The sequence below is a fragment of the Physeter macrocephalus genome, unplaced genomic scaffold (assembly GCF_002837175.3).
Source record: "Physeter macrocephalus isolate SW-GA unplaced genomic scaffold, ASM283717v5 random_255, whole genome shotgun sequence".
In the NCBI taxonomy this organism is placed as follows: domain Eukaryota; kingdom Metazoa; phylum Chordata; class Mammalia; order Artiodactyla; family Physeteridae; genus Physeter; species Physeter macrocephalus.
In genome coordinates this window covers 1-27985 of record NW_021145541.1, presented here as the reverse complement: position 1 = coordinate 27985, position 27985 = coordinate 1, and the positions used below count along the sequence as shown (strand labels likewise).

General features: G+C 63.4%; 3 protein-coding genes across 3 annotated transcripts; 1 reads left to right on the top strand and 2 right to left on the bottom strand.

Annotated features, from left to right (window-relative positions):
• Positions 1–15: 15 nt before the first annotated feature.
• On the bottom strand, positions 16–7876 carry POLR2E (RNA polymerase II, I and III subunit E). Its single transcript, XM_007130134.4, has 7 exons — positions 7697–7876; positions 5985–6159; positions 2369–2484; positions 1855–1935; positions 1356–1414; positions 1172–1250; positions 16–1045 (listed from the first exon to the last, which is right to left on the bottom strand). The coding sequence occupies exons 1-7, from the start codon at positions 7751–7753 to the stop codon at positions 980–982; spliced, it is 633 nt and encodes a 210-aa protein (XP_007130196.1). The 5' UTR covers positions 7754–7876; the 3' UTR covers positions 16–979.
• A 4461-nt stretch (positions 7877–12337) lies between these two features.
• GPX4 (glutathione peroxidase 4) lies at positions 12338–14789 on the top strand. The gene is made up of 7 exons (XM_024134155.3): positions 12338–12484; positions 13497–13591; positions 13669–13813; positions 13947–14098; positions 14215–14239; positions 14406–14465; positions 14538–14789. The coding sequence occupies exons 1-7, from the start codon at positions 12401–12403 to the stop codon at positions 14568–14570; spliced, it is 594 nt and encodes a 197-aa protein (XP_023989923.1). The 5' UTR covers positions 12338–12400; the 3' UTR covers positions 14571–14789.
• Positions 14790–15887: 1098 nt separating this feature from the next.
• On the bottom strand, positions 15888–27981 carry LOC102976049 (strawberry notch homolog 2; the record flags this gene model as incomplete). Its single annotated transcript, XM_055082743.1, has 23 exons — positions 15888–17060; positions 17157–17347; positions 17447–17523; positions 17743–17874; positions 18032–18124; positions 18197–18291; positions 18369–18512; positions 18603–18677; positions 18781–18889; positions 19002–19073; positions 19203–19315; positions 19390–19525; positions 19986–20117; positions 20621–20790; positions 21033–21224; positions 22363–22445; positions 23206–23303; positions 24088–24264; positions 24996–25149; positions 25570–25675; positions 25955–26072; positions 27659–27802; positions 27901–27981. Coding segments are annotated over 23 exons (3171 nt in total), but the record flags the coding sequence as incomplete, so codon positions are not given.
• Positions 27982–27985: the final 4 nt, after the last annotated feature.

The window sequence follows — 27985 nt, the reverse complement described above, 5'->3', positions numbered from 1 at the left end:
GGGGGGGGGGGGGGGGGGGGGGGGTGACTGCTGACAGGGACAGGCTTTCTTTTTAGGAGGGTGGAAGGTTCCAAAATTGACTGCGGTGATGGATGCCCGATTGTGCATATACTAAGAATCATAGAACCATACACGTTAAATGGGTGAACTGTATGGTATGTCAATCCTACTTCAATGAAGCTATTAAACAAAAACACAGACAACTGAGCTTAGCCTGGGTAGGAGGCCTCTGAAATTAGTAGAGGGAAAAGGGGGTAGTTTGATCCAAACTTCTATGCAAGAAAAGCACCAAGAAGCAAAGCTGAAGGCGGCACTGGAGCCCCTCCCTCACAGCTCCACCAGGGGGAAGTGGGCCGAGACCCCATTGAGGGGCCAGAAGCCCGAGCAAGGCTGCTCACAGCAACCCGGGTAGACATTCCACCTTGGTCTTTCAGAGAATTGAACTTATTTACTCAAGATATTTTTAATTCTTTAAGATACCCAGCATTCCATAGCAATCGGTCTCACTCCCCGCTGCCCTCGGAGCACCCAGACAGGCAGTATCAGGGCCACTGTGGGGGGGACATGGGGACGGAAGGCCGGGAGGAGCTGGGGGCCACCCTGCGGTATCCTGTCCCCTCCCAAGGCACCGTCAGGTGGGATCCAGGGTGGGGCTCAGCGTCCAGGAGCCCAGGAGAGGCCACAGGGACCCTCAGGCCAGGAAAGGCAGGCCCAAGGCGGGCCACGCTGGGGCCCAGGGGAGCAGAGGCAAGCTTCCCAGGAGGAGCGGACTCCCCCGGGCAGCCGGCCACCACGCTCCCGGCCTGGTGGGTCGTCACAGCCCACCTTTCCGTCCCCCGAGGGACTTGCCGAGAGAGAGGGGGCGGCCAGCAGTGAGCTCCCTCCAGAGCACGTAACAGGCGGGGCTCACTCACAGGGCTGGGACGGCCGCCCACACCTGGCCCTCGGCACCCTCTCGCCTCATCTGTCCGGCGGGCTGCTACTGTACCAGCCGGTAGGTGATGTACCTGCCTGCGGTCTCGCTGGGCCGGATGATCTTCACCACCTGCAGAGGCAGGAAAGCAGGTGCGCTGGCTCCCGGGACCCGGGGTCCCCCCTGCCCTGCTCAGAAGCCTGGGCTCTGAAGGGGGCTGGAGGTGGGCCCAGCTCCTCCCTGGGAGGGGCTTCTCACCTGCCCTCGCTTTATCCCAAAGTAACGTGCCACGGGGTCTCCCGCCTGGATCCTGGGCAGCTGGTTCTCTCGGAGTTTACTGAGAAGCAGGTCAGGGAAAAGGCCTCGCTGGACTGACTGGGGGTGTTGGGGGGAGAGGTGTAGGGGAGAGGAGCCGGGCCCGGCCGGGGGCCAGAAAGGATACTACCGGGCCAGCAACTCCGTCACCTCCTCCTTGGTCATGACAACGTGCTCTGGGACCAGCTGCGAGAAGAGAACCTGGTTGCCACAGGGCTGCGACAGACCCCACAGGCCCTCCAGAGGAGGGGTGCAGCGTGGGCCCCAGGCGTCTGCACAAGTCCTGACTCCACACTGGGACGGGGTCCTGGAGCCTACACCCCTAGCCGTGCAGATGGGCTGCAGGGCACAATCCCGGAGCCCCGAGGCTCCTGGGCACATGCAGGTTCCGCCCACCCCAAGCTCCTGACTCTGCAGGCTGGGTGGGCCTGGGAACCTGCCCTCCTAGCAAGGCCCCAGCTGCTCCTGGCCCAGGGGCCACACACTGAGACCCCGCCCCACCTTCTCTCCACCTTGAAGGGGCTCCCAGACTCGCCTCCCCAAGACCTGGATGTCCCCCGACCCCGAACAGGTGAGGGGCCTGGGGGGCAGGCGGCGGGTCTCCGGTCTCGCCCCCCCACCCCTACCTCATGCTCCGTGATGTTGATGAGCAGCTCCTGCTGCAGAAACTGCTCCAGGATGTACTTGGGGGCCATGTCGACCAGGGACTGGAAGAGACGCCGACCCTCAGGCACAGCCGAGGCGGCCATCTGCCCCCTGCGCTGGCCCTGGGCCCGCTCACCCCGCCCTTCCTCGCAGGCAGCTGGCACCCGGGAAGCTGCGCGGGTCCCGCGTCACAAATCAGGAAAACCCACCCCAGGGGGTAGGGTTTCCACTTGGGGAGAAGCCCACCCCGCCCCTCCCAGGCATTCAGCACATTACCGAGGCCTCGGTCTCACTGCAAGAAGGGTGAGGGCCCGTCTGTCAAAATGCTCCCAGGGTTGCCAGGAGCTGGTGCGGCAGCCCCTCCCTGGACCCCACAGCCTGTGTCCCCTTGTTTGCACGGGGACAAAGGTGCTCGCCAGCTGCCCATCCCAACCACCAGCCTCCACTCAGGCCAGTCCAACCCACAGCCGGGGACCGGAGGCGGCGGGCACCCACCTGCTTGGCGGAGGGCGTCATGCCCTGCTGCACCACGATGAGGGCCCGCGTGATGTTCTCCTCCTGCATCCGCTGGCAGTACACCTTGATGGTCTTGATGCCCACCTTGGGCTCCTCTGCAGACCAAGCATAGGCTGGTGGACACTGGCCCCCCACCCCCTGCCCGGCGCCTGGGTACTAGCCCACCCCTGCCAAGGCGCTGCAGTACCACTCCCCGACTGGGGCCTCGGCCTCCCGTTTGCAGAGTGAGAACCAGGCTGCCGGTCCCAGAACAGGGCGCTGGCTGCCTGCATGTCACGTGGGAGCTGAAAGGTGCCCTGGGCCCCAGACCTAAGGGACCTCTTTCTGGAAGTGGGGTCTGGGAGTCTGGGTCTGTGCAGTGCCTCAGCGGTTCTGAGGTTCGGGAAGTCCCAGACTAAGCGGTTTGTTTAGTCCGGGGGCCCACGAGACGAGGGCTGGGGTGTTCAGAGGTGAGTGGAGGCGAGACGACCCAGGGAGCACGGTCCCAGCACGGAGACAGCCCACCCAGCTCCTCACTGCTAGCACCAGGGGTCCTCACGGTCTCAGCAGTGTGCAGAGCCTGGGGCCTGTCACGAGAGAACGGGTGGACCCTAGGAGCCCGGCAGGTCGGCGGCTGGGGCAGCCCCGGAGTCCGTGTGCAGCACGTCCGCTGCCTCTGGCCGTTCTCCTCACACCCCACTCCACCGACCAGCAGTGCCGTCCCCGAAGTCCCTCTGTTGGAGTCCTGACCCCCAGGAACCTCAGAATGAGACTGTGTTTGGAAATAGGGTCTTTAAAAAAGTAATTACGGTAACACAAGGTCGTGAGGTTGGGGTCCTTAAGAGATCAGGAAACAGACACACAGGAAGGGACGAGCATGTGAGGACACAGGGAGAAGATGGAGGTCTACACACCAGCGAGAGGCCCCCAGCACTGGGAGAGAAGCACTGTCTGTTTATTCCCCTGGTCTGTGGGGTTTTGTTACAGCAGCCGTGCAAACTAACACAGGCAGGGACCTCAACCCTGTGCTGCGGCCCATCTGAGAGAGCAGGACACCCCCACTGTCAGTGAAGACCAGGCAGTGAGGTGGCCCCACCCCCGAGATGGCACCACGGGAGGCACGTGCTTAGGCACCAAAGTCTACAATAAATACGTTTCACACACAGGGGACACTCTTCTTAAAAGTGCCACCTAGATTCATCCCAGGGTCACAAGGATGGTTCAACATATGCAAATCAATGTGTTACACCACATAAGCGAAAGGAAAAACAAAAACCACACGACTGTCTCAAAAGATGCAGAAAAAGCATTTGATAAAATTCAGCATCCGTTCATGATAAAAATTCTTATGAAAGTGGGTATAGAGGGAATATATCTCAACATAAAAAAGCAATTCATGGATCCGCAGCTAAGACCCAGCACAAATTACCCATGACATTTTTCACAGAACTAGAACAAACACTCTTAAAATTTACATGGAACCATAGAAGACCCAGAATTGCCAAAGCAATCCTCAGGAAAAAGAAAAAAGCAGGAGGCATAACTCACCCAGACTTACAATTATACTACAAAGCTACAGTTTTCAAAACAGCATGGTACTGACACATAAACAGACATGGATCAATGAAACAGAATAGAGAACCCAGAAGTAAAACCACACAGCTATGGTCAATTAATCTTCCACAAAGGAGGCAAGAATATACGCTGGGGAAAAGACAGTCTCTTCAGCAAGTGGTGTTGGGAAAGCTGGACAGCCACATGTAAATCCAGGAAGTTAGACACTCCCTCACATCATATATGAAAATAAACTCAAAACGGCTCAAAGATTTAAATGCAAGACATGAGGGGACTTCCCTGGTGATCCAGTGGTTAAGAATCTACCTTCCAATGCAGAGGACGTGGGTTTGATCCCCAGTCAGGGGACCAAGATCCCAAATGCCGCGGGGCAACTAAGCCCGTGCGCCACAATAGAGGACTCACGCACCTTAGCTAGAGAGCCTGCATGCCGCAAACCACAGATCCCACGCGCTCTGTGGCCTGCACGCCACAACTACAGAGCCCCCGCGCCCTGGAGCCTGCATGTCACAACTGGAGAAGAGAAAATCCGCATGCCACAACTAGAGAGAAGCCCATGCGCTGCACTGAAGAGTCCGTGCACTGCAACGGAAGATCCCACATGCCTCAGTGAAGATCCCACATGCTGCAACTAAGACCCGATGCAGCCATAAATAAATAAATAAATAAATAAATAAATAAACAAATCAATCAATCTTAAAAACAAACAAACAAAAACAACTAAAAACAGTGTTGCCATATGACCCAGCAAGCCCACTCCTGGGCATATATCCAGACAAAACTATAACTCAAAAAGATAGGGCTTCCCTGGTGGCACAAAAAAAAAAAAAAAAAAAAAAAAAAAAAAAAAAAGATACATGCACCCCAGCGTTCATAGCAGCACCATTCACCATTGCCGAGACATGCAAACAACCTAAATGTCCAGATGAATGGATAAAGAAGATGTGGTGTATATATACAATGGAATACTACTCAGCCATAAAAAGAATGAAATAATGCCATCTGCAGCAACATGGATGGACCTAGAGATTACCAAACTACGCCAAGTAAGCCAGAAAAAGAAAGACAAATATCATATACCACTTATGTGGAATCTAAAAAAATGATACAAATGAGCTTATTTACAAAACAGAAAGAGACTCCCAGACATAGAGAACAGATGTGTGGATGCCAAGGGGGAGGGGGGTGGGGGAGGGATGGATTGGGAGTTTGGGGTTAGCAGATAAAAACTACCATATTTAAGATGCATAAACAAGGTCCTACTATATAGCACAGAGAACTATATTCAGTATCCTGGAATTAAACCATAGTAAAAAAGAATATGAAAAAGAACATATATATATATGTATGTATATATATTTATAACTGAGTCACTTTCCTGTACGGCGAAAATTAACACAACATTGTAAATCAACTGTACTTCAATAAAATAAATTTTTTTTAAAAGTGCCACCTGGGTCTGTTGAACAAGCATTTTCTGCCCACCCCTTTGATTCAAGGCACTGGGGTGGGCCCCCAAGGTGCTCATGACCCAACAAGGTTCCCTTTGCGGCTTTAGAGCCAGGCTGCCTCAGTGTAGGACGTGCAAAGACAGAGGAACACAGGGGTCCTGGGACACCCTTGGTGGTGGGGGGGTTGTCTTCACTCAACCCGGGGCTCAGAGTGGGTTCCCAAAGAGGAGGCACTTGAGCTCAGTCACCAGGGACGATGGATGGACACTGACCAGGCAGGCGAGGGGGGAACCAGCAGGGACGAGACAGGGCAGGAGTCCTGTAGCAGCGCAGGAAGGGCAAGCGCTGGGAGCAGAAGCTGGGCTGATGGGTGGGGGCAGGGAGGACCCAGGGGCCCAGCTGGGAGGCCTGTGATAACCTTGGTCAGAGAAATCGTTGAGGAAGAGAGAATGGGGAAGGTGACCGAGAAGAGGAAGCTGGAAAAGCAGTCCCCACAGCAAGGAGGGCGAGGGGGCAGAAGGATGAGAGCAGGCAGACTCTGGGTCACAAGGCAGGTGGCCGCTAAGAGTTGGCCCTGAGCTGCCCCTCACCTGGGAAGAAGACAAACATCTGGTCAGTGGGGTCGTCGTTGTGGGCCACCAGCACCGTGAGGTCTGTGCGCCGAGGCCGTCCTTCACTGGGCTTGTCCCCAAACTGGGCCTTGAACTCCTCCAGCGTCTGGTCCAGCTCGTCCTGGGTCACCAGGTAGCCACGATCGTGGCACAGCTGCAAAGAGAAAGGACCAGGTGACCCCAGGGCAGAGGGGGGATGGCAGCAAGAGGTCGGGGTAGGCGAGGCCACTGCGGAGGAGACCGGGACAGAGCTGGGACGTGAGGAGGGCTGTTGAATGCAGAGCCAGGCCCCAGGGTCTGGGGCAGACAGGGACAGCTGGCTGGGAGGGTGCTGCTGGGCTGGCTGGGCAGACGCTGGTTGGAAAACCAGGCAAAGGCCTGAGGGTCAGCAGTTCTAGGTCCTGCCTCAGAAACTGGGGCTATTTGAGTGCGTAGACTAGATGAGGACCCAGACAGAGAAAGGAAGGTTGGAATCGCTACCCAGCCCAGCCTTGCCCGCACCCCCTTTCCTCGGCCAAGTCTCCCTCCAGAGCCCTGGGTCTCCTCTCCCAGGGGCCCCCGACACTGTCAGTCAGAAGCACAGTTGCTCCAGCCCTGTCTTTGGGCAGCTCTGCAGAGCGGCAGAGAGGCTGGGGGCCACCACCAGGCCTTAGCCCAGCAGGATTCCCGGGAGGGTGGGTGCTCTTGATCAAGGCCGCAAGCCTCTGTGGCATCGCACTGGTCCCCTCCCACGGGGTGGCTTAAAGAACGAGGCACACAGAGAACTCTGGTATGACTCGGACCCGGCCCAAGTAATTCAAAGTTCGTGGCTGGGACATCTAAGTAGCCACCAGACAGCGGTCAGACCAGCCCACCAGGGTTCCTTCCACCCCCCACGACCCCGGGATTCTGCGTTATGCGCTTGAGGTGGTGCCGATAAGACAGTCTGGGACCTGGGACCTTTTGCTGAAGCCCTTGCACCTGGGCAAATGTCTCCTCCAGCAACAGAAAACCCAGAAACTATACGTAAGGGACTAGAAATAACTATGCACATGCGCAGGAGGAGCAAACAAGGACCAAGATACAAATAAGACCAAGAACCCAACTGCCACTTCTGAGGAGCTGGGAGCAAAAGCAGAGTACGGGCATGATCCCTGCACACAGCACCACCAAGGGGGTGGGCAGACCCCTCCAAGCCACCCCTCCGGCCTGACCCCTGGACCTGTCCCCACCCTCACCCCATTTAAGGGACCAGCTCGCCCTCCTTGGAGCAAGGGCACCTGTTGCTTGTTTTCGCTACTTCAGGCTGCAGCACAAACTCCAATAGAGCCTGGCTTGAATTTCTCGTCTGGCCTGCTATCAATTTCTACTGATTAAGGAATTCAAGAACCCCGGCGGGTAACATCAGAAACTTCCATGGACACAAACAGGCGCCGGCCTAGTGTCTGCCGTCCTCCCTCTCTCCAGCTCGAGCGAGACCCTGACCCCCTTCCGGGGGGCTCTTGGACTCGCGCCTCCGTCCCCCGCAAACCCCCGCCCCGGGGGCCCAGCCTGAGCCCGACTCCTCCGCTCCAGCCGCGCGGCCGGGGGTGGGGAGGCTCATTCTTACCTCCGGGCCTCGCACCCGCCGTCCGCGCCCCGGCTGCTGCGTGTCTAGCTCGCCTGGGGGAGTGAGGCTCGCTCTCACCGCGTTTGCCAAGCGCGCTGCTCACCTGCATGATGGTCTTGCGGATCTTCCACAGCCGGTACGTCTCCTCCTCGTCGTCCATGGCTGCCGCCGCTTGTACTCACTGCGCCTGCGCCCAGCAGGACCCGCGCCCACTGCGCCTGCGCCGAGCCCCGGTCAGGCCCCCTCACGTCGCCCTCCCCTTGCAGGGCTGTCGCCGGCGAATGCCTGAATGCAGCGACCTTCTGGAGCGGCAGCGCCAAGGGCAGCCCGAGCCTTACTAGAGCGACGGTTGGCTGCGCGAGAAGCGTGCGACCAGCACCGCCACCCGAGCCTCGGAAGTTCTCGCGAGGCTTTGACCGCAAGGCCCCTCGGGAGTTGTAGTTTCCGCTCAATGCCCGCCTGGGAGGGCCGTTTAGAATCCAGAGAACAGAGGCGAGGTGTGGGCGGGGAAACTGAGACCTTGACGGGGTCAGGGGTCTGTTCAGCTCCTGGGGACCGTCGGGCGGCCTAAGAGGCGCTCCATGAGTGTTTGTGCATCCAACTGTAGGGGGTTTTCTCAGTTGGCTCAGGGCTACATGCAACTTAATGCCCCCGAGCCTCAGTTTCCCCTCTGTACAATGCAAATAAAGTGTCCCCATTTTAGAGGGTTAGCTGGGGATCTAAGGAGATGGTCGTACTTGGGAGGAGCTTGGAATAGTTCCTGGTGCTTATGAAATGCTCCCACCTCTGTCTTCCCCCTCTCCTGTCCCGTGAGCCCCAGCCCAGCCCCTGCCTGGATACCCCACAGCCCCCAAGACTGTGCATGTTTTTACAATCCGCATCTGCCCCTGACCCCGAGTTCGTACAGGAGGTTTGCCCACCCCTGCCGAGCCCAGTGCCCCTGCATCGGTAACTTCTCATTCAGTAATACATTCATTCAATGATTCAATGTTTAATGAGCAACCACAGGGACAGTGAACAAAACAGGCCAAGCACCCTTACATGCCAGGGAGAGACAGGACAGAAGCAGTGAACATAATAAGTAAATGATAAAGTATGTTAGAAGGTGACAATGCTGTGAAAGAAGAAATAGAGCAGGCTGAGGGAGACGGGAGTTTTGCAGTCCCAAATGTGGTCAGGGAAGGGAATTCCCTGGCGGTCCAGTAGTTAGGACTCCGTGCTTTCAGTGCCGAGGGCCCAGGTTTAATCCCTGGTGGGGGAAACTAGGATCCCACAAGCCGCTCGGCCAGAAAAAAAAAAAAAAATGTGGTCAAGGAAGTTTCCAGCAAAAACCCAAAGGGTGAGAGAGTAGGAGCCGTGGGGATGTCTGGAGGAAAGTGTATCAGGCAGGGGTGCAGTGTGTGCAGAGGCCCTGAGGCTGGACCATGCCTGGTTGTGTTGGCAGCAAGGAGGCCGGTGGTGGGGGAGGGGTGGGAGAAGAGGTCAGAGGGTCAGGTGGGGCAGATACTGGGAGGCCCTGCTGGTTGGGTTGAAAAGTTCAGGTTTGCAGCCATGTTCAGCATCTCCGCGGGGCAGAAGCAGGGAGACCAGGGAGGGGGCTGGGGAAGACCGTCCTGGCCAGAGATAGGTATGGCTCCAAGGGAGGGGCGCGCAGCGGGCAGGTCCAGGGTGTCCAGAGGGCAGTGCCCACAGGATCTGCAGGTGGGCGGGACGTGGAGATGAGAGACGCAGAGGCGGGCAGAGGAGGGAGAGCGACTGCAGTGGGAAGGTGTGGGGCGGCTTGGGAGGGGGTCTTGTAAGTGGTGAGCTTGGGGCTCCCGGGGGACCCTAAGGGGACACATCCAGGGGGCAGTGGGATACAAGTCTGGAACTCGGGATGAGCTTGGAGTGGAGACAGACGTGGGTGTTGTGGGTGTACAGTGGAGACAGGAGCTGGGAGCCTGGATGAGATCAATGAGCAGATCGGAGGCCAGGCGGGAGGCTTGCCTACCTTGTTCAGAGGCCAGGAGGAGGGGAGGAAAGAGCAGAAGGTAGAGGGGTGTGGCCACCTGGGCTCCAGTACTGACTGTGTGACCCGGGCACATTACTTAACCTCTCTGTGCCTCGATGTCCCAAGGCCCATGATTCAGAATCCTGCCTGTGACCCTGTGGCCTCAGCAATAGCACATGAAGTGGCAACTTTCTCCTTGGAACCTCGCCACCATGCAGCCCAACTGGCAGAGCCCAAGGTTCAGAAATCAGGCCACTGGGCTTCCCTGGCGGCGCAGTGGTTAAGAATCCCACCAGTGTAGGGGACACAGGTTCGAGCCCCGGTCTGGGAGGATCCCACAGGCCGCGGAGCGGCTGGGCCCGTGAGCCATGGCTGCTGAGCCTGCGCGTCCGGAGCCTGTGCTCCACAACGGGAGAGGCCACAACAGTGAGAGGCCCGCGTACCGCAAAAAAAAAAAAGGTGGAACAACCCATCAATGGACAAATGGATAAACGCAATATGGTCCATTCATATAATAGGATATTACTCCGCATGAAAAGGAGAGACGCACTACAACTCACACTACAACGTGGATGAAACTGGAAGACGTGATGTTCAGTGAGAGACAACAGACACAAGAGGCCACATAGTACATGATGTGAAACGTCTAGAACAGGCAAATCCACAGAGAGTGGATTCATGGTTGTCAGGGGCTGGGGGAGGGGGCTGGAGGAGACTGGTAATGGGGACAGGGGGTTACTTTTTGGGGTGCTGAATGATATTAGCCAGTCACAGAAAGTGAAGTACTGTCTGATTCCACTAAAGAGGTTCCTAGAGAAGTCAAATTCATAGAGACAGGAAGTAGATGGTGGGGGCCAGGGGCTGGGGGGGTGACTACAAATGTGGACGGGGTTTTTCTGGGGTGATGAGAATGTTCTAGAATTAGATAGGGGTGATGGTTCCACAACATTGTGAATATACTAAAAATGACTTGATTGTACACTTTGGTTAAAATGGTGAATTTATGTTATGTGGATTTTAACTCAATTAAAAACATTTTTTTTTCTAAGAAGAAATCAGGCCCTGGTTCTGGAAAGGCCTCTGGCTGGTGGGCAACTCAGCGTCCCCACTGGGGGACACAGGCACTTTGGCCACCACAGGGGAGCCTCGCTGGAGCCTTGAGACTTCCCCAGGATTCCACTGCTCCTCTGTAAAGTGGGGAAAGTGTGGAAAAGCGGTGAAACCCAGGCATAAATCCCTGCCAGAGCCAGTGGGACCACAGTGGGCAGCTCATCCTGCCCAGTTCTGCTCTTATTGTAACTGGCCTGAAGTCAGGAATGGGGTGAGGCCTTGCTCCATCTCTCCCCCTCGGTGAGCTCCAAGGGGAGGGAAGGTCGCCCTGAGCTGTTTTTCTGGAAACCCTCAAGTAAATAGCCAGCTGGTGGCCATCTTCACGACAAAGTTACAGATACCAGCTGAAGGGAAACTGGGAACAGCTGAGGCTTCCCAAGGGCCACTCAGACTCACCAGGGTGGCCTGACACCCAGTGCTGCCAGGGGGCAGAAGTGAGGGGGTGTTTCCTGAGAAGTGAGGCACCCAGTGAGATAATGGGAGCTCCCAGCAAAGAAACGACTTCAGAACTCGCCGGCCCCTCGTGACCAGGCTGAGAGGGAGAAGCACGTGAAGGCTATTGGGCAAGGAAGGAATGTAACAACCTGGCCCCGGGGATCCTGTCCCCTTTGCCACCAAACTCGGCCGTCTAAGCCCTGGGTTGGGGGCTCGTTGTCTCCCCCAAAGGACCCCAGCCCCGAAAGTCCTGCCCCCAAAGCCTCTGCAGAAACGTTCACCAGGAGGGTCCAAGGAGAGAGAAGTTCACGGGCAGCACAACACCCTCCTGGCCGCAGGTCAACGTCCAGCCACGGCTGGGGGTGGGGGCAGCCAGGCCGGTGTGGAATTCCGTGACTCAGGTCCCGAGAATGGGGTGGGTCTGCTCTCTGGGCGGTGGCCAAACGCCTGAGCCTCGAGTGGAAATGAACTTGGAGCCAAGCCAGCGGGAGCCCCATCCCGAACCGCACGCTGTGTCACGTTGCAAATCACAACAGATCCCTTTGGGATTGCGCTTTTCTTGCTAAGCACACACCTGCGCGTCCTCCAGGAGAAAGGGGGGCGGGATCACAGGGTAACTGCTAACGGCCCTCCCCAGGGCTCATGTGTCACTTATATAAGCAGCTAAGGCGGCGGTGTCCAAGGGTGGCGACACTCGGCTCTGTGCTGACGGTGCACCCTGCAGCAGGGACGCCGCCGTCCGGGGCTGTCGCCACAGGTGACCCCCAGGCCCTCGCAGCGACACCTCGCAGCCCGAGTGGGGGGACTCCGACACCCAGCGTGGTTTTATTTACATTAAAAACAAAATCCAAAAACCAGTTTTCAATGAGCGGGGGCGAGTTTTCTGAGAGCTCGAGCCAGTCCCCAACACCCCTCGCCCTCCCCCCCGCCACGAGTTTCCAGTAGCATCTCAAGTTGTCGGGCATCCCTCGGTGCAAACTGTTCGCAAGCCTTCACCGCACCCCCGGCGTCGACGTTGCCACCCACCCGCCGACGAGCATGCGCAGTCACAGCGACGAAAACCGCCATCGGGCCCCGGCCCCGCCCAGCCAGCCCCCCCGTCCTCCTATTGGCTGGCGCAGGCACGCGTCTGCAGAGCCGACGCAACCAACCAACGAGGGCGCTGGTAGGCGTGGCCTAGGGCGGGGAGGCGAGACGCGCCGGCGCGCGTCCATTGGTCGGCTCGGCGAGGGGAGGAGCGCTGCCTCCCGGGGAGCCCCCGCTGCCGCCGCGATGAGTTTCAACCGCCTGTGTCGTCTGCTGAAGCCAGCGCTTCTCTGCGGGGCCCTGGCCGTGCCCGGCCTGGCCAGCACCATGGTGAGCGCGGCGCCACTGGCCGTTGGGCGGGCCGTTGGGCGGGCGCGCGGCCTGCCTTCCGGCGCGCGGGGCCGCGGCGACTTTGGACGGGGGGCGCCGGCTTCGGGTGCGCGGACAGCTCTCGGCGCCCCGTCCGCGGCCGTCGGGGCCGTGGGTAGCGCGCGGGCCGGGGTCACGGTCCGAGTCTCGGTGGGGGGCGGGGGCCGCGTCCGGGAGAGCCAGGGACAGGGCTGGGAGGTCGGGACCCCCGGGTGGGCGCCCCAGACGCACAGAAGCTGCAGCGTCGGGGCAGCTGGGGGAGGTGTCGTTAGCCACTGGAGCCCCGCCTGCGGCCCGGCGAGCGGGGGTGTCCGACGGGGTGGAAATCCGGAATCACGCGCCACGGGGCGTCACTGCCCCTCCCCCACCCTGCGTGCCCCAGGGCCCCGCGCCGTGGCGTCACAGAGCGGCCCAGCGCCCTTGGCTACCGGCCCTTTGTCCCCCGGGCGCGGCGCTCGGTGGGCACAGGTGCGGCCGGAGACGGGCGGGCATGGGCCGCGCAGCCGCCTGCTCCCCGGGTCGTCGCAGGCATCGGCGTCGGTTGCTGGCCGGGCGGCGGCGCCGAGCCCCCCGGAGGCGGAGGGCTCGAGCGTGTTATCGCAGGAGGGCGCGCCCCCGGCTTCCGCCGACTACCAAGAGCCCTGGACAGGTGGGGCCCGCGGCCGGGGAAAGTGGCCGCGGCAGCGAGTCCCAAGACCCGGTGTGCGCGGGCCTCCACACCCGCGGGCGGCGTCCCCACCCGCTGGGGTACCTGGCGGGGTTCCGAACACTTCCTGGGTCTCAGTGTCTACGGTCAAATGTGACCTGCTGTGCAGTGGAGCGTGCGCCTTTGAGGAGGAGAAGCCTCCCCTTTTACTTGCCCCAGGGCTCCGGTTTTCCTCCCTTGGCACCCCGGGCTGGGCGAGCGGGCCGGGCGGCCGCGGGCTCCAGGCCCCGAGGTCCAACGGCCACTCGGCATGCCCTTGCCTTGCAGTGCGCGTCCCGCGACGACTGGCGCTGTGCTCGCTCCATGCACGAGTTCTCAGCTAAGGACATCGACGGGCGCATGGTTAACCTGGACAAGTACCGGTGGGTACCTGCCCACTTGGTGGAGGGAGCAGGGGGAAGGTCGCGGCCATGACCTGACCGCCTCTTCCCGCCTCCAGGGGCTACGTGTGCATCGTCACCAATGTGGCCTCGCAATGAGGCAAGACAGAGGTAAACTACACTCAGCTGGTCGACATGCACGCCCGATTCGCTGAGTGTGGTTTACGGATCCTGGCCTTCCCTTGTAACCAGTTCGGGAAACAGGTACGTCATGGCTGGCCTTGGATGTCCCTGTGTGTCCCTGTGTGCGGGTGTGGGGAGAGGGTCTCTCTGTGGACGCGGGAGCCAAAGGGGTACAGGCTCCTCCCCACTCACCCCAGCACCCCTGTCTGCACAGGAGCCAGGGAGTGACGCCGAGATCAAAGAGTTCGCTGCTGGCTATAACGTCAAATTCGACATGTTCAGCAAGATCTGTGTGAATGGGGATGATGCCCACCCACTGTGGAAGTGGATGAAAGTCCAGCCCAAGGGGAGGGGCATTCTGGGAAAGTGAGTTGGGGGCCTGGGCGGGGAGCCGGTGGGGGCGGTCAGGATGGCTCCCCAGGGGCAATGGGGGGGTCTGCAGCTGCCACGGGATTCTTCACGATCTCACGCTTCTCTTCTAGTGCCATCAAATGGAACTTCACCAAGGTAAGGCATGCTGGGGGCCTGGGGGACGGGGACAGACCCACAGCCCAGCCACAGCTGGGCTGCTTCGAGGGTCCCTGGCCCTGACCTAAATGGGGCGGTGCATGGGGACTGCTGGCTCGCCCCAGCCCCATGGTGGCCTCGGGTCCTGACACGGCCTCCCCCGCAGTTCCTCATTGACAAGAACGGCTGTGTGGTGAAGCGGTACGGTCCCATGGAAGAGCCCCTGGTAGGTGTCTGTTGGGGAGCCTGCCCGGGAGGGCCCTGGGAAGAGGCGCCCCTGACCCCCTTTCCCCCGCAGGTGATAGAGAAGGACCTGCCGTGCTACCTCTAGCTCCACAAGTGCTCCCCCGACCCGAGCCTGCTGCCTGTGCCCCTCGGAGCCTTCTACCCGGCGTCCATGATGGTCTGCCTGAAAACCAGCCCCTGGTGGGGCAGACCCGAGAACCCGGCGTGCACCCCTGCCGGAGGAAGGTCCCTCGGCCCGGCTCACGGCTCGGCAACCCCACCCCCTGCTGCCTTGTGGGAATAAAACACACAATACAAATTGACTTGCTTGTTGCTTTTACTTACCTGGGCGGTGGGGGGGTGTCTTGTCCCAGGCCCTTCTGGGCTCAGGTGCAGGTGTAGTCGGCTCCCCAGGCTGGGGAGGGGGAATGTGGGAGGTGGAATGCTCTCTGGGTTCAGAGGGCTGCACCCGCCCTGCTGCTAATCTCCTCAGCCCAGCCAGGTCAGAGCTGATCCTGGCGGAGATGCCGCCTCCTGACTGGTCCGCTGCTCTAGGCCCGTGGGGGGCCTCGGTTTCCTCCAGTGTGCCCAGGTGGGAGGGTCAGGCGACCTGGGCCTTGTGGTCCTGCCTGCTGGAGGCCCGCTGCACCTGAGCTGGGCGTCGGGCCCAGCTGGGCACCAAGCCGGCCTCGCGGTGAGGACGTGGAGTCTGCGCCAGGCCTACCCACGGGCTTCACCTGGCAGAGAGAGCCCCCCAGGAGGGCTGGTGGGCACAGCCTGCCTGCCTGCAGCTCAAGAGAGCCATCCTGGTGAGAGTGGGGGGAGCACAGCTGTAGAGTGGCTGAGCCGCTCTACCAGGGCCTGCTTCTACCGGGACCTCCTGACTCCCGCTCACCAGTCTGCCTCCTGGCTGGGGGCAGCCCCCTCCCACTTCCGGGCCAGAGGCCGGGCATGCTCCCCACAGCTTCCAGGGAAGGGCCTGGCGTCCAGTCCTGCCTTCCCGACTGGGCCCAGCTCTTGGGCTCTCCTGTCCCCAGGCTGCCCCGCCTGCCTCAACTGACAAACACCCTGAGGAAGACCTGGAAAGAAACCAAGGCAGAGCCCGCAGTCCTGAACACAGGGTTCTGAGCAACGGGCCCAGGCGGCTCACGTCTCGGCGGGCAGGAGGCAGCAGTGTCTGCTCCAAGACATCTGGGGCCTGGTACGGCCAGTTCAGAGGCAGCTGGCCTGCTATCCCGGTGCCAGGACCACGCAGTGGACAAACAGCCTCTTGGGGCGGGTGTCTCCCCGAGCCTAGCCCGGGTCATCCAGAAGGCCAGGCTCTGTGGGGGGGATGAGGCAGCAGAAGGAGGGCCAGCAGCCTCCCGGGACCACCCACCGTACGCCCCCTCCCCGCCGTCCCTGCAGGCCAGAGCAGCAGACAGCCTGGGAAGTAGTGAAAAGGCACATATATTTAAAAAAGATCTCTTTACATATATACACTTGAATTCATTATAAATACACATAGAAACCAGGGGGCCACCCACCAGCTCCGCAGGAGATTCCAGGCCCTGGGAGAGGTGGCTGGGCAATAATTTAGGGCACAGAGAGCAAGGAGGGGGTTGCATATATTAATAGAAGATCTGCCCCACGGAGCCCCCCAGAGGCAGTGGGGCCCTGAGCACCTGGGGTTTCCTGAGTTTCCAGCTCTTGGGGCCACCCAGTTTTGTGGATTTCAGGGATCCAGGCCTGACCGGGCCTGGTAAGGTGGGTGGGCTGGGAGCCCCAACCCCGGCCTGGAGGGGGGCAGCAGAGGACAGAGGCACAGAGGAGGACCCCAACCCCAGGCCCTGCCTGGCCCCTGAGTGTCCTGAGTGGGGCCTGCGCATGGCCACTGCCCACCGGGCAGGGCTCGGAGGGCACCCCCAGGGCCGGCAGCGTCTCGAGGGTCTGCCCAGGCACCGGCGGGAAGGCACTGCAGTGGAGGCCTCGGGAGGCCGGACGAAGGGCCCCTGGCCCCGCCTGCTCCTCTCAGTAGTCCGCAGGGGTGTTAGCCCTGCTCACCACCGGCTTCCCTGGTATAGACAGGGCGCCTATTATAGATAAATAAGTTTCGTGCGGGAAGGAGGCCCCAGGGCCTAGGAGTTGGGGAAGGGGGGGCTGAACTGGATGACGCTCTGCCGCTCGGGGCCCCCGCTGCCCTCCGGCACGCCTGCTGCCCCCCCGCCGGCGCCCAGCGGGCCGGGGGGCTCAGGGGGCGGCGCGGCGTTGAGGGAGCGCAGCATATCCTCCAGCACCTCCTTGAAGTTGATGTCGCAACCCTGGTGCAGGAGCGCCGCGGGGTCAGCCGGGGCGTCGGGGGCACCCAGCAGTAGGCCGCCGGGGCCGGGGGCCGGGGCCGGGAAGGCGAAGGGCGAGGGCGGCGGGAAGGCCTGGGCCGGCGGACTGTACGTGAGGTCCAGGACCTCGCCGGGGCCGCAGGGCAGCGCCAGCGGGCGTGGGGCGGGCGGCAGCGCGGGGAGACCACGGCCGTGCGCCTGCCTGCGCTTCACATCGGCGTCCATGAGCTGCAGCTCCTGCAAGACGCGGCGCACGCAGGCCTCGGGGATCTTGATGCCTGCGGGGTGGGGGCGGGGCCGGCGGTCAGGGCCCGAGGGGCGGGGCGAGGCGCCCCACTCCCCCACCCCGCCGGCGGCCGGCGCCCACCGCTCACCAACTTGCTTCTTCTTGTCCTTGGTCTTGAGGCGCACGATCTGCAGGTAGCTGCTGCTGGTGACGTCGGCCATGACGGCGGCGATGCGGCCCCACACTCGCAGCAGCGCCCCGCACAGCATGTAGTGGTGTCGCAGCCTCAGGCCCTGCGCGCAGTCCTTGCCCTCCTGCACCAGCCGGCAGTGCCGGTTCCTGCGCGGGGACCACGGCTCAGACCAGCTGCTGCACGGGCGTGGGCGAGCCCCCCCACCTCCCCCCCACCACTCCCCCCAGGCTGCCCTGGGCCCTCACCACGTGGTGTGGCTGCAGTGCGTCAGCGAGAAGGTGTAGCTGCTCTCCCAGTGCTCTCTGGCCTCCTCCGCTGTCACCTGCGGACACAGCCGGTTGAGCCCCTGGACCGCAGCCTGTCCGCGCTCCCCAGCGCGCAGGCGGGGAACAGGAGGTCCTAAGGTCCCAGGCCCGCACATCCTGCACCTGGCGGCCAGGGCAGCGGAGCACTGAGGTGGAGGGCTGGACTGGGGGCTGCAGGAGACAGGCGCACCAGGGGCATAGTGGGGGCACGACGCTGCGGGGCCGTCGGGGCCTACCCGGTGGAACCTCCGGCACAGGCTGTCCAAGGTCTCCAGCTGGCTCTGCCGCCCGATGTTGGGCTTGTACACGGTGAAGAGCTTGCCGCGGTTCTGCTGGGCCAGCAGGCAGCCGGGCTTGTTGCCGCGGACCTGAGTGGGGGCGTGCGTGAGGCTGGGGCTGCGCCGCATGTGCCGGGCAGGGGTCCCCACGGCGTGCGGGCCTGCGCGGGCCGCCGCCCTCCCCTTCCGGCCCACAGGCCGGGGTCCTGCCCGTGGTGGGGAGCTGGGGGCTTGCTGTGGGGCCCACCTTGTAGGAGAGGTAGAAGCCGTCGTGGGTACCCATCAGCTCCAGCGACCGGGCATAGGCTTCCTCCCACTTCAGGCCGCGGTCCACGCTGATCTGCGGGCACATGGGCATCAGGCGGGGTGGGGGTGAGGGGTGGGGGCGGGGCGGGCGGGTGCAGCCGCTCACCTTGTAGAAGACCACCTGCCCATCCTGCGGGTGCCCGGGGGCCAGGAACACCTGCTGGCTCTCCTCGTAGATCTCATCAATGCCGGGGGCCAGGTCTGGGGAGGGCGAGCGGGGTCAGTGGCCGGTCTGGGGGCCCGGGCCCAGGGGGAAGGGCATCCCCAGCGGGGCTCACCCAGGATGCCCATGTCGTATTTGCCCTCCTTCTTGTCGGCAGCGATGAGGTGGTCAAAGGTGTCGGAGAAGTACTGGAAGAGCGTGTTCTGCTTGTACACCTCCAGCCCCAGGATGCGGTTGAGGAACTTGCTGATGGAGCAGTCTGCTGGTGACAGGGGGCCTCAGGCTGCGTCTGGCCGGCCCTCTCTGTCCGCCCACCCAGGAGGTGCGGGGCCGGGGGCGTGGGACTCACCCTTCTCCACGTCCAGGCAGCCGGACCGGGACTCGCGCCCGCCAATGCCGACCGACAGCAGCCCCCGCTTCATGTCTGTGGGGAGGGAGAGCCTCGCACGCCTGCCCGCCCCAGCCCACGGGGGCTCCCCCTCATCACCCGTGTTCCCCTGGGGTGTGGGGAGGCTCCACCAGCTCACCACGGAAGAAGGCAGCGTCCCCTCCGGGGTAGCCCTGGGGCAGCGGCACCTTGCTCTCTGTCTGGCTTAGGATGGTGGTGAGGACGCAGCTGAGCGCCCGGGCGCCGTACTGTGGGGAGGGGTGAGGGCCGCGGGCCGCGTCAGAGGCTGGGGCACCCCGGGTCTCGGGGTCCTGGCGCTCCGAGGGCCCTCCTCTCCTGCCCCCCCGCCCCGCCGGGTACCTTGTTCTCAAAGTTGTACTTGCTCAGGTCACGGGACTCGGTGGCTCGGCGGTCCCCGTGGGTCAGAGCCCCCTGCCCGGGATGGGGGAAGCGGTCACACGTTGCCCACGTGGCGCTCCTCCCTGCGCCCTCCGCCCTCCCCAGGGAGCCTTCCCGCCCGGCCCCCCTCCCAGCACCCCCCGCACCGGCCCATAGGCTCACCAGGCTCTCCAGCCGCTTGGCCACGATGGAGGCAAACCTGCGCTCCCCGGCCAGCTCTGAGATGAGGAAGATGTACTCGGGCGCGGAGACCTGGTTGGAGCGGTGGGTCCGGCCTGGAGGCAGAGAGGGCTTTTAGGGACCAGGCAGGCCCCGGGGTGGGGTGGGCTGGGGCGGGGCCGGGGCTCACCAAACTGCTGGATGGCCCGGTCGGCGCTCCAGGGCAGCTCCAGCGTCATGTGCACCCGGCGCCGCTGGTTCGGGACCCGGCGGTCGGCTTGGAGGGAGATGCCGGAGCTGGAGGCCTCTGAGATGATGGCCACGAGCTAGAGGGACGTGGACGGGGACAGGTCTGCGGGGCGGCAGGGCGGGTAGCCTGCTCCTCCTCACCCCGCACCCTGTGTGCCCTGGGTCAACTGGCTGCATTTGGGGTGACCCACACAGGAAGTTCAGACGCGTGTGTCCGTGAAGGTGTCTCCGAAGGCTTAGAATGGAATCTGGACCATCCTGGGTCACCCCTGGAGGGTCTGCTGCCCTGTGGACATCAGCTCCCGCGGGGCAGCCCAGAGAAGCGGTGGGCCAGGCACCGACACAGGGCACGTGCGACTCGGGCTGAAGGCGGGGCCAGCCGGGGGGCGCTGTGAAGGCCCCACGCAGGCACAGGAGCACAGCACACACACCCACACACGGCTGGTGATCCTCCAGCCAGCTGCTCGGGACCCCTGCACCTCCCGGCCCACGCACAGATGCACAGGGGTGCCCTCCAGGCACAGCCCCGCACCCCACCTTCTCTCCGCTCATGAAGCGCTCCTTCTCCCTGAGGTTCACGTGGTCGATGGAGAGGCCCTGCTCCGCCCGGGACTCGAAGGCCACCGTCCCGTCGGACCTGGACACCACGCGGCCCTTCCTGCCGGTCATCTGTGGCCACGGTGGGAGCGAGGGGACAGGCTGTCAGCCGCTGTGGTCGCCCAGGGGCTGGTCCCTGTGGGCCTCAGTTTCCCTGTCCCCCACCTGGGACCCTGGGGCTCCTGGGTGTGTGTGGCAGGGGGCTGCCGGGACCCGGCCCCTTGCCAGGCTCCGGTGCCCACGGGGCCATCAGCAGGAATGTTCACTGCCACCTTCCTAAGCTTTTTATGGCAACCCAGCCGCCTAGGCCAAGATGAACCTGAGGTGGCACCAGAGGGACATCCCAGGAAAGAGCACAGGGGCACAGGGAGAAGGAAGGACGGGAAGGGGGGACAGGGTGGGGGACGGGGTGGGGGGTCAGGCCTGAGAGCCCTGGCCCAGGGGGGCGTGCGGGGGAGGTGGGCGTGGAGCTGGGCGGCAGTGCCTGAAGGGGTAGAGCAGGACACGGGACGCTGGACCCAGCAGCCGCGCCCCCGCCACCACCAAGCTGGCCACCAGGGGGCACCAGAGCTCACCTCTGCCACGCACTCCGGACCCCCGAGCTGGTCAATGAGCTCATCCAGGGTGTTGACGGGCAGCTCCCGGCCCAGCACCTGCACCTTGGCCAGCAGGTCCTGCTTCAGCCGCTCCACCCGCTCCAGGACACCAGAGCTGTGCAGGTCCCGCGGTGGGGGATACAGGGGGCCTGCGGGACCAGAGGGTCAGGGGGGACTGGCCAGGCCGCCTGCCCACGGCCCTGTTCCCAGCCCTGGCCCTTGAGGATGACGGGGGGTCTCTGGGGAGCGGGTCTCTCCTGGGAGCCAGGGGTCCAGAGCCTTCTCCCTAAGCCCCACCAGCCCTTGCCCAGCCGCGCGCCCCGACCCCTGCACTCGGAGCCCGAGAAGCAGGGATGTGGGGGGAGGGCGTGGGGGCGGCCGCGGGCCTCACCACGGTCGTCGGCCGGGAGCCCGATGGCGTCCACGATGACCACGTCATCGTCCATCAGCGACTCGGGGGAGGAGTGGAAGTCGCTGTCCAGGCCGCCGTCCGACTCCGTGCTGCTGTCGTCACTGACGCGGATCACGCCCGCTGCATCACACGCCAGCCTGGGCACCTTGGCCCCACGGCCCCGCGGCCGCCCTGCAGGGGAGCGGCCAGGGGTCACTGCCGCCTGGCCCCGCGCCTTTGTCCTGGCGGCACGGTCCGGGACAGGCCCGGGTGCCAGGATGGTCAGGGCTCAGGACCAGAGTCCCCTGCTCCATCCACCTTTGGCAGGTCTGGGCTCGGCTGGTGGCCAGGGCGCAGGGTAAAGGGGCACCTCTAACATCCCCGCCAGACTTCCTGACACGGCAGTGTGTCCTCGGGTGGTGCCTGGGGAGGCCACACACCCACCCTCACAGGGCGGCCCTGGGTGGGTCGGCCAGAGGATGAGCCCAGGCCCTGATGGGCTGATGGTCCAGGGGCCTACGTAACTAGGCTACCATCCAGGACACCCGGAAGGCCAGTCCCAGGAAGTGGGAGGGGCAGGACTGGGCCCCCCCCCGAGGCTGGCCGTGTACCCTCAGGTAAGTTGCTTGGCCTCTCTGAGCCCTACTGCCCCCCTGGGAGTGGATGCTCAGTCTTTGCCTAGAAGAACAGCGGGCAGTGCATGCCAGAAAGTGATATGAGGCCACTCCCCTGTCCCGGGGTGCTTTTTTTTTTTTTTTTTTTTTTTTTGTGGTATGCGGACCTCCCTCTGTTGTGGCCTCTCCCGTTGCGGAGCACAGGCTCCGGACGCGCAGGCTCAGCGGCCATGGCTCACGGGCCCAGCCGCTCCGCGGCATGTGGGATCCTCCCAGACCGGGGCGCGAACCCGATTCCCCTGCATCGGCAGGCGGACGCGCAACCACTGCGCCACCAGGGAAGCCCCTCCCGGGATGCTTTTAAGGGCTCCGTCCTAGTCCTCCAACCAGTGTGGCTCCGGCCTGGGGCTCACTTTCATCTGGGGAGTGCGAGGCCCCGCCTTCTGGGGGGTGGGGCAGAGGCCGTGGGGATGTACTAGCCACACCCCCATCCTGCAGCGCTGGGGTTTTCAGCTGACCGAGCAGCTGCCCTGGAGGGTTGGGGAGGGCATCAGGGGTCAGGCCACGTGGCTGTGCAGCCAGCAGCAGAGGGGCCAGGGGGAGTGACGGGCCCACCCAGATCAAGGCTCAGAAAGGAGGGAGGTTGGACGGGGGCGGCAGGAGCAAGGGAGGAGGCCACAAGGCACCCGAGGTCCAGGCGGGTGGCAGGCGCTTACTTTTCCGCTTACTGCCCGGTCCTCTCTCTCGCTTCCTCTTGGTTGAAGGAAAGTGCTTCTGAATTAGCGACAGAAAGACGCCTCTGAAAGTGAGAAGCTGAGTTTATTTTCGCTGGGAGACCTGGAGGGGTTGGGTCCCGTGTGTGGGTTTGCTCTGGCGGGGACGCCCAGCGCCAGGGGGCCCCGCGGGTGGGTCTGGGTGCAGGGGCTCAGAGAAGGCGGGTGGGAGGGGAAAGGAGCTGCAAGGACAGGGGGGCGGAGGTCCCACCCACACGTGGTGGGCAATGGACGGAGTGGGGGTGGGAAGCTGGGTGGGGCTCCCGCCGTCAAAGGGCCCACAGCTCTGCCCGCGCGCACTGAAGGCCTCTGAGGGCTGAGGGGGCAGCTCCCAGGATGGGGTCCCAGGGGAAGAGAGGTGACGCTGGGCTGAGGGGGAGGGGCCAGGATGAGGTGAGCCAGGCAAGGGGCCTCGTGCTGGGACCTTCACCCAGGGTGGAAAGGGAGGCCAGCGGCTTCGGGAACCACCAAGGCCAGTCCCTAAAATCAGTGCTGTCCTTGAAATGGCACGGTTCCCACGTGGTGGGGGGGGGGGTGCAGGCACCGGGAAGCCTCATTCTAAAGCCCTGGGACCCTCGGCCAGTGCCCTCCGAGTCCTGGGGTCCCCACGGTAACCCTTTCTGGCTTTACGACGTGAGCTGGGCCTAAGGTCACTGAGGGCTGGGGCCGCTCCCTAGGCTGGGAACACAGGCAGGGCCAGGCCACAGGTCGGCCCCAGGGTGGGTCGCACAGGGAGGGGTCCCCGGCGTAGCCCCCCACCCTCCCAGGGCCGCAGGCATCACTCACTCGGCAGCGGACACGAAGCCATCAAGCTGGCCCTCCTTCTCGCCCAGTACCTCCCGGGTACGCGCCTCACCCGTGGACTGCAGCCCGATAACCACGCACTGCGGGGATGGGTGGTGGTGAGCAGAGCCCCGCCCACCAGCCCCGGAGTGTCAGCCCCAGAGGGGCCCCCAGGGAAGCCCCAGGCCCCACACCCGCCCTGTCCCCGCAGCCGAACCCCAGGGCGGGAGTGCGGCCCCAGAGGGGCCCCCAGGGAAGCCCCAGGCCCCACACCCGCCCTGTCCCCGCAGCCGAACCCCAGGGCGGAAGTGCGGCCCCAGAGGGGCCCCCAGGGAAGCCCCAGGCCCCACACCCGCCCTGTCCCCGCAGATGAACCCCAGGGCGGGAGTGAGGCCCCAGAGGGGTCCCCAGGGAAGCCCCAGGCCCCACACCCGCCCTGTCCCCGCGGCCGAACCCCAGGGCGGGAGTGCGGCCCCAGAGGGGCCCCAGGGAAGCCCCAGGCCCCACACCCGCCCTGTCCCCGCAGCTTCAGTCTCTCCCTCCTCCCACCCATGTCCCTCGGGCCGCGAGGCCCCAACAAGCCCAGATCCACCTGGAAAGTCCACCTGGCAGCCCACAGCCGGCCTCAGCTCCCGGACCCCCACCCCCATCCTCTGCCCTGTTCTTTCTGGGGACTCGCCAGCCCAGCCTGCACACGGGGAGCCTGGGGCAAGGCGGGACCAGAATCTTCTGGGCCTCAGCATCGCCCTCACGAGCCCCATCCTTGCGGGTTCGGCCCAGCCACGCGCAGGCTCCTTTGCGATCCTGAGGCTGACACGGCGTGCCGGGTTCTGCCCACTCGCCCCTGACACAGGGATGCAGGGGGCCCGGCACAGCCCAGCTCACCTTGTCCCTGGCCAGCTCCTCCCGGGCCAGCTCCACCAGCCGGCGCACCTTGGCGGCAACACATAGGTACTTGAAGAAGCGCTGGTGGGCCGACCAGAACTGGCCCCACAGGGACTTGCGCGACTCCAGGCCGATCCAGTCGGCTGCCTGCTGGAACACGCCCAGGGCCTCGGCCCACTGCAATGACACGCCCAGCTCAGCTCACTACCACCGCCTCTGCCCGGACCCCGGCTGCCCCTGCCCCGTGGAAATGTAGGCCAGGGAAGCGGGGGTATAAGTAGAGCAACCAGGAGGCCCTACCGATAGCTGGATGGTCGGAAATGTTAAGAAACAACAAGTGTGATGCTGGCGAGGCCGTGGTGGAATGGCGCTCGTGCATCCCAGGAGCGGGTGGACGCAGCCTCCCGAGGCGGCGGGGACCCCCTCCCTGCCAGCTCCCTGCCAGCGGCCTCTGACTCTCCACACGTCAGACCAGGGCTCTCGCCGGGGCGGCCCTGCCCCCAGGGGACACCGGGCCATGTGTGGGGCATCTGTGGCTGTCACACTGGGGGGATCCAGGCATCGAGCAGGTGGGTCCAGGGACATGCTCCCACCCCGCGGCGCCCAGGACGGCCCCACGAAGAGAGCCGGAACGCAGCCACCAGCTCTGGGTCCTGTCCTGGGGGCAACGTGCTCACGAATCGTGGGGAGGGGAGGCGGGGACGCAGGCATACAGTCTGTACAGGATGCCCAGCCTGAACAGGACCAGGGTGCTGGGCTCCTGCCAAAGACCACGACGGGCGGGCCAGGCGCTCCCTCCTGTCCACAGCCTGACTGATCCCTGTGGTGGCCTTAATGGCAGACGCCGAAGGTGACGGGGGTGTAACTCCAAGGGGACATGCAGGCTGTCCACTCAGTCAGAGGCTCACCAGCAGGGCCGCCCGGTTGTAGATGTGCTCGAAGGCCGGGGCCAGCGGGATCTCCTCGATGCGGAAGGTGACGCCGGAGAAGCTGAGCTGGCGTGCAATGTACATGCCGCTGACCTTCATGTCCATGGCCACGATCTCCATGGCGCCCACACCCCTGCAGGTGAACAGAGGCTGCACGGGCAACGGCCTGGGACCACATGCTAGGTCCCACCCAGGGACAGAGCGACCCGGGGAGGGGCTGTCACCCAGCACCGAGCCCTGGAGAGTGAGGAAGGGCCAGGTGCATGGAGCAGAGAGCACTTGCAAAGGCCCTATGGCCACCAAGGGCCTGGTGGGCCTTGGAAACAGAAAGCAGATGGTCTGCCTGGACCAAGGAGGGGCCTGCACGGGAGCAGGAAAAGTGGGGAGGGGGCCCTTTCCCCCGAGACCGATGGGAAGTAGTAGGCAGAGAAAGGATGGGATTTGCATTTTAAGATCTCTCTGGCTGCCAGAGGGGCATGGGCAGGGGTGAGGGTGACCCCTGGCCCCCCCGCTCCCATCATGTGGGGGATGGGCACGGGGGCGAAGAGCGCACCTCTTCTCGATGGCATGCAGAAACTCCTCGAAGGTCCGGAAGGGCGTGCCCTCGCCCCAGATACCCAGGCGGCTCATGTAGATCATGTTCCGGGGCTCAGAGGCACCTGGGGGAGGGGGGAGCCACCGTCAGCTCCTCCGACCTGGGAAGGTCGGGGGCTTCAGGTGTGGCCCCAGAAATGGCACGAGGGCCAGGAATGGGGACCTGAGGCTCTCGGGAAAGTGCCCACGGCCAGCTGGCGGAGGGGAGGCCCCTGACGGGGGTTGGTACCTGAGAACGGGGCCCGGCAGGAGCTGGGCTGCAGACCGGACGCTCCCCCCACCCCCTCCCACGCACAGCTGCGCCAGGGCAGGCATCGCCCGCTCATCGATGACCAGGCCCTCACCTGTGGCACTGGCGTAGACCACCCTGGCCAGGGGCAGCTTGTTCTGCAGGTCCAGCACGGCCTTGCCCATCTTGGTGGAGCTGGCATTCTTGGCTTTGTGGCACTCGTCAAACACAATCTGGGGTGGGCGTGGGTTAAGGACTGTTCTGGAAGGCGGGCCGCCCCACAGACCCACCACGATGCCCTAGGTGGTCCCTTCCTGGTTGGGGGCAACTCCGGAAGGTGCCTGGGGGGATCTGGCCACGGGGTGGGGTCCTTGGGGTGTGTGAGGCCACCAAAGCCAGAGGGAAACAGCCTCTAGGCCCCGAACAACGCAGCCAGGAATTGGAAGACACAGAAAGTTCTTAATGTTTTCAGGGGAAAAAGAGCAAGTTACAGACAAGCATGTCTGTCACGACCCTACCTGAAAGGCAAGGCGTGAGTGCCACACGCACGCGCACGTGTGTCCACACATATGTACAGGGGTCCGACGGAGGATTAGTGGAAACACGAGTGAGGTTAGCCTGATGCCACCGGGCAGCCCCCGGGGCGTGAGGTTAACGTTGCTATTTTTTTATGCTGCTGTTGCTGAGCTGAGGTGTCACCTGACAGCCGGCGCCCAGAAGCATCAGTGACCCTGCTGCTTCTTCTGGCTCATGGGAGCTCTGAACAGACTCTGCCTCGTGAACAGAGGGCCCACAGGCCTCGTCTCATCGGAGGGAGCGAGGGGAGCTTCGGGAAAGTGCACCCACCCCACTTCTGGGAAAAAGGGTGAATCCCAGGGAGATAGAGCCCGAGGGTCCTCTAAGGGCCCCTGCAGAAATCCCCAGGGGAAGCTGTGGCACCTCACTGCGTCTGTGTGTGTGTAGGGGGGGAGCAGCTGGGGAGAAGGCTGAGGGGGGTTGGCCTGGAGGCTGTTACTGGTAAGAGGGACGTGTGAAACAAGAGTTACCACCAGACAAGCATCAGACTCTAGCTTAGAGTCTCCTATACTTCTTTTTCCTACAGCTTGATGGACTTTCCTATTTTTTTTTTTTTTTTTTTTTTTTTTTTTTTGCCACACCAGGCAGCCTGCGGAATCTCAGTTCCCCGACCAGGTATCAACCCCGTGCCCCCTGCATGGGAAGCGGGCAGTCCTAACCACTGGACCACCAGGGCAGTCCCTGGTGGACTTTCCTATGCTTTGTTTCCTACAGTTTGGTGGGAGCAAAAAGAAAGTCATCTCAGGCTGAAGAGCAAAGGAGGGAGATGCCTGGGGCTTTGGCCCAGGCAGGAAGGGACTGGGACCCACAGCAGCTGGCAGAGCTAGAGCAGCAGGGCCTCTGGCCTTGCTGTGCTCTGGCTCTCCTGGCCTGCCTCCCGCCCCGCCCCCACGGAGCCTGGGTGGGACCAGCTTGGGGGCCGGACAAGGACGGGGGAGGAAGTGCTCTGCACCCCCAGACCTCCGGCCCCGCCGCCCGCAGTGTCGCAGCAAACACCACCCCGACCCTGTGGTTACGGGTCCGGCCGGCTGGAGCCAGGAGGCCGAGCCAGACGGCCAGGGGCGGGTAACAGCGGTCCCTGAGGGCGACCCTGCGCCACCAGGCCCTCCCTGCCGGGAATTCCTCCCGCGTTTCCGCCCCCTCCAGCGCCGGCCAGGACCAAGGCCTCCCGGCCCCCTGCGCTCGGCCCCGCCCCTCCCGGCCCCCTGCGCTCGGCCCCGCCCCCTCATCGCGGCCAGGATACCACGCCGTCAAAGGCCTCCCCGCACCACTCCAGGATCTGCCGGATGCGCGTGCGGTGCTGCCCACCTGCCTGGCTCTCCCCGATCAGGGCGGAGTAGGTGGCGAAGAGGACGCCCTCTGAGGTAGTATTGTCGCCGTACTTGATCTGGGGAGAGGGCCGGGCATCGGTGCGCGCCGGGGTATAGCCACTCCCGCGCTCCGGGACCCCCATCCCTACCAGGCAAGGGGCTGCGGGCCACCCACCTTGCTCAGCGCGTGCACCGCGATGCCAGGGGCGGCGATGTCCCGCAGGTCGCGCTCCGCATCGTACTTGAGATCGTTGGAGACG